The sequence below is a fragment of the Argiope bruennichi genome, chromosome 11 (assembly GCF_947563725.1).
Source record: "Argiope bruennichi chromosome 11, qqArgBrue1.1, whole genome shotgun sequence".
In the NCBI taxonomy this organism is placed as follows: domain Eukaryota; kingdom Metazoa; phylum Arthropoda; class Arachnida; order Araneae; family Araneidae; genus Argiope; species Argiope bruennichi.
In genome coordinates this window covers 54180241-54193499 of record NC_079161.1, presented here as the reverse complement: position 1 = coordinate 54193499, position 13259 = coordinate 54180241, and the positions used below count along the sequence as shown (strand labels likewise).

Here is a 13259-nt window from a genome sequence, read left to right as displayed (position 1 = left end):
CTTTTCCCATTTTTTTTTTTAAGTACATCCAAATATTACATTTTTCTACAGCATCTATTGTAACAAACTGTGACAATTTCACAATAAAGAGGAAAAGAGAAAAAATATCAATCAAATAAAATTTTATTGTAATTACAGATAAAATATACAATTGTGGTTGACACACAATAAAGTAGTAACATACCTATTTCAAGAATATATACATGAAGAATAATTTAAATTTCCCCATTTTATACAGGTATCACTGAAAACTTCAATATTTTTTTTAAAGCGATAAAACGAAATAATGACCAGAATCAATATGTTGAAGTTTAAGGTATCCACCCACATTAAAATACCCATTTAAATAAAATACAATACACATTTTGAAAAGTAGTTTAAGATTAAAAATTTCCTACATATCCAGTACAGTGGTCGAATATTATTAAATGCAAGAACTTTTTCCTTTGAAAAATTAAAACTGTTTTGAAAATACTTTTATGAGTACTGTTCCTTGTTAATAATAAATTTTAACAACTATTTATTTCTAAGTTGTACAATTTTTCCAGGGCAAAATAAACCCTACATTTTTAAACATTGTATTAATGTAGGTAGATACCTTAAAATAAAAACTAACAGCATCTCTTTTTTAGTATTTACAATATAAATAAAACAGACACAAATACCTTTTGGGGGGTGAATCGTTTGCACTATAAAACACAGAAAAAGAGCACAAACAATGACAAGTACAGTGCAAATTACAATTTATACAAAAGTACGATTGCCAACATAAATAGAAAAATGTAATGTTTTTAGAAAGTTTGATTTTCAGACACAGCATGGTATATTCATGGAAGTCAAATTATTCTTGATTGTCAAATTAATATTATAAAGGGAATGAAATTTTTTTGGAAATGTGCTGTTTTTAAAACCATTTAAAGTATCAAATTAAGTTTATGGATAGAAGTCATGAAAATTTGATTAAATGCATTAAAAATAAATGACTTTTAATGAAGAACATGACACTGAAGAAGCTTTGAATTATAAATCGAACTTGAAACTATAGTTATGTCACATTCAGCTTGAATAATTTATTTTACGAGAGAGATGGGATCTTTTTCTCTTCTTTATTTGTTACAGTGAAATTGTTTTTTTACAGTTCAATGCAAAGGAAAAGGAATTACGAGATTTAAATATTAATTCAGAATCATTAATAGATTTCCGTGAAACTAACACTTCACATTCAAAATGAAATAAAAGAAGAAAACTTTTTTTTTGTCTAAGTATAAAGTATGAAAAAAATAATTTCAGTTAAAAAGATATGATACAAATACATTTGAGTGTAAATAAAAACGTTAAACTAAAAAGGCACTGGGGAAAAAGAAGAGAAATGCACAAATAGGAGCCTATGTATGAATAAATAACAAAAAAAAAAAAAATGATGAACTAAACAGAAAGGACCTAGCATTTACAGGAACATAAAAATGTATTTTTTGGTTTAAGCTTTTATAAAATCAACCAATAAAAAAAATTGCCGCTAAATATCAAGAATCACTAATATTAATTATATCACAGTGTGAAAACTCGCCAATAGTGTAAATAATTCCATATCATCTAATTAATATTAAACTAAAAATTGTAAAAATAAATTTTAAAAAAATGTACTGTCATGTTTTTTGTTGTATATACAAGTCATCTGTTATGTATGACATCATCCACCATATAATTATATATATGGGGAAAAGATATTAGTCTGGACATATTTTCATATTCACAATTATCTTAAAAATTTTCATTGCTTAATTTTCAAAAACAAAGAAAGCTGCCATTTAAATCTTATTATTTTCATGAATATTTGCTAAAAAAACTGAAACACTGATTTAAAAGTTTTATAAATTTTTGCTTAATCAACAAAGACACATGACCCACTAAAAATCACAATTTTAATTTTATATTGAACTATCTGAAGTTGATTACAAGGTTCTAGATGCCTAATTATGTGGAAATCAAATTAGAATGAGATAGGATTAAATCAATAGCATTTAAATTTTTTCCCCATAGATTTCATTTGATTTATTCATAAAATCATTAATTTAAACAATGGAATGTATGTTGTAAAATATTTATATGAATATCCAGGTAGCACAAACTGTTGCATAATTTTGAACAATATTGGGTAGCATTATATTATTCAATATTTAACAATATTATATAATTTTGTGGATGATATGTAATATCATACAATGTTGTATAATATATGTGTGCTATTTAAGGCAAAAAGTTGCTTTTAATAACTAAATGACATTTGAACTGCAGAACGATATCAATGAATTTGAATCACTTTAATGGATAGGCATATTAGAACTAATAAATGAAAGAACACTTAATCAGACTACACATTTAAGCAATAAAAAATTACTTGTGATTAATGATTCTAATGAAAAAAGAAAAAGATATCCATATATTTCATGAAATATCTCACAATTAAAAATATTCTTCCTACTCAACTTAACTATAGCTACTTTAATAGTATTTGAAAGTCATGGACAATGGATATGAAAAATAACAAAATGAATCATGATAAACTTATAATAATCAAAGCCTTATTTTTGATCTAAGCTTTGAAGACATATTCTAGAAATATATCAGACACTTGATGTCTTTTGTAGGGCGAACACAGAAATTGTTAAAACAGTCCTCTTGCTTTTTATGACCTTAATAAATTACATTGATAATCTGGTGACAGTCAAATGACTATTGCATACATTTTAAAATATAAATATTTTGTAATTAAAAAAAAAAAAAAAACTCTTCATCCTTTTTTTTTCTTTACTTAATATGAAATCATATGTACATAATATTTGTCATAAATTTGCAAATAAAACGAATAATGTGCAACTATTTTAATGTTAATAATGTATCACAGCAATCAAAAATTGAAACATGAGTCTATACACACACGGACCCTCATCGGTCACTCTCACTAGGGGGTGAACGAAGTGGAATCGAATCATCTGAACCAGATTCAATTTCATCATCACTGTCACTAATATCAATGTAAGGACTAGCACCCATACTATGTTCTAAGTTTGGTTGATTGAGTCTTGCATAGTCATCGGTGTCAATAGATTTACAGAAGTGAATTGCATATTTTAGTTTCTCTTTCAACACGACCTTGCAGGAATACCTTGGCATTTTGAGCAAGAAGAAACAAGTATAACTCTCTGGTAAGAAGTGGTCTGGAGGGTTATATTTCTCCATTACCTAAAAATTTTAAAATGTAGAAATTAGACACTTAAATAGAATTAGTGGGACTTATTTCTATTATGTTAAACAAAAACTCAAATTGGTATCATAATGGAAGTTACAGAATGTATTATCGATATATTTAAAATTAGCCACCTTCAATGAATGACTTGTTGGTTTGCCTGCAATTTTCATTACATTAAATTTCTTATGCATAACTTAATATTCATGATTTTTACGAGAAAACAAGTTAGGCATCGTGACAGAAATTAATGCCATTTACTTTATTAGAATAATATATGTTTTGTTAATTGAATATTTTAATCATCTTACCCAGTGTCACAGTTTAGTTTAGTCATAGTAACGTCCCATTTTAAATCAACACTAAGGTTATTTTGGGATGGCCCTCGTAAGTTTGAACCATAGCCAGATGACGAGAACGACACCTGAGTTGATATCCCCTGTCCAAACTTCCACAACACACCAGCGGGAGGACGTTAACTAACCGACGAATTTAACATGCACCAGACCAACTTACACGATGGTTTTTCGGTGAAATCGGGTCTCAAACATGAAACCCTCTGGTTCCGAAGCCAAGACCTTACCACCAGGCCACCGCGGACTTAAATAGTTTCATAACGTAATAGTTTTGGCAGGCATCAGAAACACATAGGTGAAAGGCAATGAGGTAATCCAATAATTTACACCCACAGTAATTATTTTATTATAAATATTGTATATAGTTTTAGTATCATTTAAGAATAAATAATTGAAAGGGCTTTCTGGAATTCATGCACCATTGAATAACACATATTCTTCATATATTAGAATTGTGATTTTTTATTGTAAAACCCAGCTCTAACTTATTTTAATTGAAGGAAGCAACATTGATTCTGTTTTAGAAGTAAAACGTGGTACGCATCGCTAGAACATGGCACCCTATCTTTAAAATTTAATTGATTCATCCTATATACAAATAAAACTAAGATTATTAATGGTTTTCTATCTGTTTGTACAACAAAAAACGATACACTGGAATTTTAAACATTATCTGCTTTGAGAAACTGAAGTATGAAAATAACTGGTAATAACAAGATAGAATGTTCACTTCAAAGAAAAAGAATTTCAGGCATAATCTCTAGTAAAGATATTATCTTCTTCACACAAAATTGTGTACCTTGAGCATAACCTGAATACCAGTGCAGCTCAGGCTAAGAAAACTAAATATGCATTCCCCCCCCCCCCCAATTGGCTGATACTGAAAATGAAGTTCTGTGTTAAATTTTAGCAGTAGGATGACACAATATTTATCTAAATAGCTGTAGGTTTGAACCATCATATCTGCATACATGTGAATTTAGAGGTCGATTAAGTTATTAGTTCAAAATTTGAAAAATATTTGTAATTTAAATATTGAAACTCTGTACCAAATTTTATCAATCTAGATCCTTACATTTTAAAGTTATATTAATAGTACTCGGACAGCCAGACATCCTGAGAATCCATTTTGTTCAAAAGTTAAAAGAAATCTTTAAATACGGTTTAAAGACCTTTGATCAAATTTCATCCGTCTAGCCCAAAGCGTTTCTGCATTATAGTGTTCAGATATAATGTTAGACAGATATAATTCCAAAAATGTTTTTTTCGGAACTAAGGAGGTCTGAAATGGCGAGATTTATCGAAATCTGTAGTCCAAATCTTTTGTCAATAAAAATACTTCCTCCTTATGCTGGGACGGCCCTCGTAATTTTGAACCGCGGTCAGATGTCGAGGACGATACATGAGCTTGCACCCCCAAGCTTCCGCACCAAATCAGCGAGAGGATGTTTGGCCCGACGGATTTAGCGTGTACCAGATGCGCTTATACGACGGTTCTTCGATGGAACCGGGTCTCGAACCCATTATCCTCCGGTTCCGAAGCTGAGACCTTATCACCAGGCCACCGAGGTCCCGTCTAAAACACAGAGATTCGTCAAAATCTCGAATTCGAATTTTTTGACGATTACGATACTTTCTCTATACAAGATATACAAGAAAGTAAAAAGTGAAAGTTGTTTTTTTACATAAAAGAGCTAATTTAAATATGGTGTTTGAAATAAAAGCCAAGTAAGTTTGCTTATTGCTAGTAAACAAATAAAAAAATCATCATAATAAATTAAGTGGCGCAACGTACCTGCAAAACGAAATCTCTTCCCCGGAAATCCGCAATCGTCCTCGGCAATCTTGTGCGTCCCCAAACAAATCTCAAAAACAAGGATCGTTCAGTGTTGTTGAACTCTTCCATCACATCCCAAAACCACTGAACAAGAGGTGCGTCCGGCTCAATGCCTTTATATGTGACTACTGACTTCAAAAGTTGAATAGGTATTTCTGGACTACCACATACCTATAAGAAAGATAATGTAGTATAATTTTCAGTGAAAAAAAAAGTAAAGATACAATAAGATAAGTAAATTAATAAAAAATTTAATGAGTTTCCAGCTACATCATTGGAAAATACCATCTTACAAAAATGATTTTAAAACTCAAAAACTAATTTTTTTAATGATATAATTTTATAGTTTTATTCTCGCAATTTTAATAATTTTTAAAAATTAATTTGGTATACAATTTGCAACAGTGTTTTTATTGTCATGATGAAATTCAAATTAATTTTATTGCTTCACCAAATCATGCAATTGAGTGCTTTTATGGATAAATGAGAAAATGAAATGATAAATATAATAATAAATTTTGATGATAAAATTAAGATAGGAATTGCTTTCTTTGGATGTTAATTCCAGTATAGGATTTGTACTTCTATTTTTTATTTTGTATTATATATTTATATATTCCTTTTATTGTCAACACAATTTGTTGAAAATTGATTTAATTAAATTCATATTTTTAAAATTAAATCAAAGTGAAATGTTAAATAAATGCATTTTATATTAAAAATTTAGCAGGCACAAAAGATAATATTTCAGGTGAACAAGATTTTTAAGTTATTGAAAATGGCCAAATATTCCATAAAATATTATGGAGTCATATGAAATTGCTTCAAATAACATGTACAGCTCAATAAAAATGCTTTTGCAACTTTTCAATTTAGAAGTTTTTCGTTGATTGTTCTTTACTTTTACTTTAAATGAAACCATGTGTTAAGTGTAAAAATAAAAACTTGTTTACACTTCTCGGTAATGTGCTTTTTATACTGAAATTCGGATTTAAGTAAATGTAAGGTATACTCTCAATTATTTGAACCACTATATATATATATTTGTTTTTTAGAATTACTTTAGAATTTAAGAGTAAAGATTATTGATTTTCAGTAGAAAAAAATATTCCTTCATAGATAATAAAACGGTATTTACCATAGTTTCCAATTCACTACCAGTAAAAAGGGACAGAAGTGGAACAGGAATAACTTTTGACATTCCTTCACGTACTGCAGACACTTGCTCATCAAATTCGTGCAATCTATACAATAAAGTGCATACTTATTAACAAACAATAATGGAAATATGTGCTTTATTTTTAAATGACAAGATTGACATTCAAATAGAGCATGAAACTGGATAATTACTAATTAAGCTGATATTTTCTTCCATTTATAACAAAATAAAGTTAAATTGACTACAAAATAGTAAACTGCACTGAATGGGCACTCTGTTTAATTAGATAATGTAGATATATTATAATACAACAATATGCAATACACATAAATCATTATGTAGCAATAATTTAAATATGAAACTGCTTCAGAAAACTCTGTCATATGGGAGTACAATTAAAAATCCAACAAGTTCAACAATAGATAATACTTTATTCTATATGAAAACATGAAATGCAAGTACAAAACATATACAAAACAACACTTACAGTACAAAACAGCACACAAATGGCAGATCGCTATTAAACAAACACAAAGTGCATAGAGAGAACTCACTAGAGATTAACACTTCAAAGATAGAATTTGTTTGATTACTTGCAATTTAACTGTCAGTTGAACTGACTGACTTTAATTTTGACTTTGTTTTTTATGGATCCCATTATAAGATAACATTAAATGTTTTATAACAAATGTCACAGCTTAAGTCTGAATGCACCTATCCCAAAGATTCTAGAATATTCTGGACCTTCATTTTTGTAGCAGAACTTGCCAAGGGTCATTAATATTGCATCCATTCAGCATCAGTTAAAGCTATCTGTAAAAGTCTCCCCCTCACAATTAAATCAACTGTGTAAAGAAACAATATTAGAAATTCGTGACAATATAAAACTAATTTTTCTCCATTTATACACTTTCTCTACAGACTAATTTTGAAGGAGGGACCCCCCCCCCCTAATAATTCTGGTTATTAAAACTTAAAAGTACAATAAATAGTAAAAAATTATTAAAAGTAAATTAATAAATAGTAAAAAATTATTCTGCACATGTTCTTTTAAACAAGAAGAAAAATTAACAATGCTTTTAAATAAATATATATATAAAAAAAACATTTCAATACCTGTAACTTAAAGCAAGACGAATGTATTCTATACGATTTTCTGGTGTGACAGAGGAGTACTTTGAACTGAGAGGGACCTCAGTTCCAGTGGTGCTATGAGTACTGAAGGGTAAATCAAATTTTCTCACAGTATCAGGTTCCATATAACGTACACTTATAAGACCTGAAATATAAATTAACAATAATAATATTAATAATATCAAAATTAATAATAATAAATATTAATAACAAAAAAATATGATTAATAAAAAAACAGTCTAGTTTTTCTTCAGCTGCATTTCTTGCAAAACAAAAAGCATATTCATATTTCTTTAAAAAAGGGATGGAAGCGATCTTGAAAAAAGCTGAAAGTTGAGGCAAATACAAACTGTGCGTGTGTAAAAAAAAAAAAAAAAAAAAACCTTTTTTCTTTGGAAGACTTTTAAAATTCACTTATGAAAAATAATGAACAAGGTATTGTTTAAATTATACCTTCAAACATGAAAATTGTTTAGAGCAATCAACTTTTCATGGAACTAAAAGCAACTACTGCAGAGAGGTCTCATTGTATACCAAATATTTTTATAACCAACAGTTTTACAAATATTCACTCAATCTTCTAAACATTAATCATATCAAAATTGTTTTCATATCAAACTCTTATTATAATAAAGCTTACTTCTTTTTCAAAATTGTACTTGAAAAAAAATGAATAACTAATATTTTATTTCCCATTTTTTTGCCTTGATAATAAAGTTCATTTGATAAATGCAAAATTTTTTAATAAATATTTCATTATTACTGCAATTTTACTTAAAAATTTAGTAAATTTATTTACGCTAAAGTATTTAAAAAAATACCTTGGAATTTTTTTAAATTCTTATTAGAAGTCTACTAAAACGCAGAGGAAGTGGTCTAACCAAAACTTTCGTGCATACTCTCCAATAAAGATGTTGTTCCAGTGAATGTCTTACATGGCACTGATGTACAAGAGTTGCAAAATATTAAGCTTTCGTGTTGAGCTTAGCATTTATACAGAATATACCATGCTATCCTTGGTGAGTGTTTTGGTGTTCAATCCCCGGTATGCAGTCAAAAGTATCCAAAAATCGAATTTGGGTTTCAGATGAATTCTTCCCAACAGATTAAACAAATATTTGACATAAAATTACATGTGTAGTTACAAAATCTACATTTTTAATATTAATATTTTTGGTGACTACATGATTTCTAGAATATATTGTGTTACCAAAATAAATTTCAATGCTGTTTACAAAGGAAAAACGAAAAATAGCAATGGAGTCATTTTGACTCCATGTCTCTATCCACGTGAGGAAATTCATGTCTTCAATTAAGGGTTAATATTTAACCTTTGGTGTGAATTTTGCATTCTTACTGAATCCGCCGTGTGATTCTTGGTGAATGTTCTGGCAATTAATCCATGACATGCAGTTAATGGTATCCGCAAATAGAATTTCCGGTTTTACGTTCGTTATTACCAATCGATTAAAATAAAAACTTGACACAAAACTACACTTGTAATCACAAAATCGCATAAGAAATTTGATGTATTTAAATCTTTGCGATTTTGAGTTATCATGTTTACATATTTCTGAAAATAGACTAACAGACAATCAATCTATTGTTGGATGTAGCTCAAAATTTGACAAGTGTCTACACTATAGATGTTAAATCTGTGCACTGAATATTATCTGTCTGGTACTCCTCGTTTTGTAATTATCGTATTAACTTATATCGTATCGTATTAACTTATATTTGAACTGTGGAAATGGACTTTCTTTGAACATTCACTCAAAATTTGATGGATAACTGCAAATTTAGTATAAAGACTGTATACCAAATTTCAACTATTTAGCTGAAATCGTTTTCGAGTTATCTTTATCACAAATAGGCAGACAGATGGACATTTTCCAAAACTGTGTTTTTCAAATTCAGGGAGTTCTAAAAGTGAAGTTTCGTCAAAATCTTGAGTTTGGATTTTTTGACGATTACTATACTTTCTCTAAACTTCATATACGAGAGTGTAAAGAGGTCTATTTTTATGGTAAAGAACAAATTCTGATTAAAAATTGAAGAATTTACAGAGGAAAAGCTTTTCTAACACATTATACTAATTCAAATTGGAAGAATTGTTAATATGAATTGATTTAACCCACAAGTTATCAAGGTAGCCCAGTTTCTTGTAGCAGGGTGATAATTAAATTTGAATTACATAATTACAAAATTTAAAAAATATTCATAGATTTTTAGATAAATCAAGTTCTTATATGATAAATGTCTCATTTATTAGACAATTGTTTGAAAGAGAAATTATCATAATAAAATACCACTTTATTAGCTAGCTTACCTGCAACATAATCTTTATCAACTTCAGTTAGATCAGTTGGAGTGAGGGCCATTCCAGTCAGTTGTTTCCAAACAGGCTCTGCTAAATTCAAACTCAGAGGACTTCCTGTGCGCATTGCAATGCCCATCAACATACCTAAAACATATGATTCATAATTAAAATATCTAATTACTGAAAGCCTACTTAAGCTATTGATACTTAATTTATATTTAATTAACATTCAAATCAGTGGAAATGATCTCCCCAAAGAATTGAGAAAAGTTTTTACTTCCTCCCATACATATAAAGATGTTATATCAGGGACTGTATGGCAAAGCCCATATACTAAATTTCAACTGTCTAGCTCAAAGCATTCTTGAGTTATCTTTGTCACAGACAGACATTTTCTCTAAATGTGTTTTTCGAGCTCAAAATATTGAGTTCGAATTTTTGGGCAATTGCCATACTGTATTATGTATAAGAGAAAGCAATAAAAACTCTAAAACAGATGTATCATTAGAAGCTTTAGCACCAATAATGAATATACTGGTAAAGCAGGACATCCATGATTTTTTCATAGTAGTGGTATCATTCCAAAATCGATTGTCAATGTGAAAAACTGTTAAGGATTGGCATGGCATGGATTAGATTATACAGAATAAAACTTGCCGTAATTTTTTTCTCCAACATATACTTTAGAATAGGTACTTATTAAATACAAATTACAAGGGGAATACCTTACTGCAATATTCTGCAGTAAGGTATTCATTGAGGGAGGTGGAGTGAAGTTGGCATGGAATATTTGTTAATGACCTGCCCAGAAATATAGACTAAAATATGAAATGTCTTTAAGTGTCACTACTCCTTTGGTATGGCATGGAGTAATCAAGAATGACTAGTGTAATTGGAATAATCATGAAAAAGCTATTACGCCTATCCAAAACAATGACTGACATTCAAGACAAATGTTTCAATTCAATCTCGCTCAGCATTGTTATTTCATCTCCAAGACTGGTTTCAATTGCTAAGATTCCTTTAATTGCTAACAATGGCCCATAGAAACAGACTACAGAATGTCACATTGTTGTCACTACTCTACTGGAATGGCACAGAATAATCAAGAATGACTGGTGTAACTGGAATAATCATGAAAAATCGTGCTAATCCAAAATAATGATTGACATTCAAGACAAATGCTTCAATTGTATGTAACTCAGCATTGTTACTTCACCTTTAAAACCATCTTTGTTTAGAGTTGCAAAATTTAAACTAAGCTGTTGCAAATGAGGGCATTTACCTCAAATAAAGAGATTGGAATGCATGCCGAATGTAATGGCCTTTCAATACAAAAAAATAATATAATTGAAAACAGAAATTGTCAACTGAATTGAACAAGAATATCAATTATAAATTTATTATTAAATTTATAAAAATAATAAGTCGTTGTTATTCGTTTTTTTTTTTTTTTTTTTTTTTTTTTGCGTAAGAGTCATGTTTAGCTATGCTGCGCCAAGCAGATGGTAAATCCAAAGAACATTCTATCAAAACACGCATGCTAAGATATAAAAGCAAAAGGTATCAAGATAAAAATACAAAAAAAAAAAATAAATAATAATAATAATAAAATAAAATAAATAAATAAATAAATAAATAAAAATAATAAAAATAAATAAATAAAAAGTACAATGTATAATATTAATGAATTTATAAATGAAATACTGTTGCGAAAAAGCGTTACAATGAATTGATGTAAAACGTCAAAGATGTATAGAAGTTAAAAAGTGCTAAATACAAGTATAAAAGCCAATGGCTCACAAAAATTTAAAACTGTCTGGGTGGAATTTCTCACCCATCAGGTGTTGTAAAGTTAATAATAAGTCATAGTAAAATTTATAATAACCATTCAAAAACAAAACTTCAATTTTAATTTGTAAAGGGAGGAGGTCACAAAACCTTCCCCTATGATGAGTGAAAATAGTTTATGAGCTGCTGATTAAGGTTTATATTTAAAAGATACAAAATTTTTGTCCAAATATTTTATCATAAACATTCTTTTTTAAAAGACAAGTCTTTCACTATTTTTTTTAAATCAATTAGAAAGAACATAAATCAACATATACAAAAAATAACAGGAAGAAATATTTATAATTTAGTTTCTTATAGCAACTATGACATTATGTACAAAAAATATACTTTAGTAGCTAGTTTTAAAATCTATAAAAAAAAGAAAATTGTACCCAAGAATCGGAACATATCCATGTGAAGACTAGATTTAGCAGCTGGGTTGAACAAAAAGCAATCTTTGTTTGTACCAGAATCATCTCTGCCATTAGGTGTGAGAATGAGCAATGGCAAGGATCCATTTTGTAATTCATCACACATCTCAGCCACGGATTCACTATAACCTCCTCCACAATCATCAACACTCTCACCTGAAAATCAGAAGTAAATTAGTCAGAATTAATAAAGTAAATAAAATTTAAAGGAAATTCAAACCTCTGGTTTAGATGTTTGGTTTACTGGTGCAAGAGCCATAGCTGACTATACTGCACCAAGCATACAGTAAAATCAGAAGAGACTTAAAATAACAGGATTTTAAAAGCAAGTGTAAATAGTTAAAACCACATAAAATGTGTAGATACAAATATAAAAAAACTATTTTAAAATAAGACACATTTAACATATAAAGAGAAACAGATGAAAAAGGTGTTAAATGCAGTTGATAAAACCAATAGCTTTTAAAAATTTAAAAATATTTGGGTGGTATTTTTCACCCACGAGGTGATTCAAACTTTTGATTGCAAATATCTTTGTATGGCAATACCTTCAGTTTATTTCATTTATGTTTATTTATTTTAAACATTTACTCTTAATAATATAGCAGTGATTATGGGCACAAAGCATTCAATATTACCGCAACACATGCAAATATAAATATCAGTAACTAAAACAATGAAAGTTATTAATATAAGACAGACTAAAAATATATATATTTTTAAAAATTATTAGAATTAAAGAAATAATTGTATGGAAACAAAATTGGAATATATTTGAAAAGCTTACTTTTGAATTATAAAGAATGTACAAATTGTTTTTATGCACTAATATAATCTGAAGTTATTGAGGAAAAAACATTAAAATTTTAATTAATTCTTAATTAAAAATCTAAATTAATGTTTTGAAAAATCCTTTTTGCATGACCCCCCCCCCAAAAAAAA

The 13259-nt window shown here is 28.6% G+C and overlaps 1 protein-coding gene across 1 annotated transcript in view; it reads right to left on the bottom strand.

Moving 5' to 3' along the window:
- Positions 1-105: 105 nt before the first annotated feature.
- LOC129957695 (E3 ubiquitin-protein ligase HERC2-like) overlaps positions 106-13259 on the bottom strand; it is a 169474-nt gene continuing 156320 nt past the window's right edge. Inside the window, exons 76-81 of the mRNA XM_056070153.1 lie at positions 12279-12473; positions 10063-10197; positions 7716-7878; positions 6579-6684; positions 5399-5611; positions 106-3243 (exon numbers count right to left, since the gene is read on the bottom strand). Coding sequence (XP_055926128.1) covers positions 2947-3243; positions 5399-5611; positions 6579-6684; positions 7716-7878; positions 10063-10197; positions 12279-12473 — 1109 coding nt within the window. The 3' untranslated portion in view covers positions 106-2946. The remainder of the gene's footprint in view (positions 3244-5398; positions 5612-6578; positions 6685-7715; positions 7879-10062; positions 10198-12278; positions 12474-13259) is intronic.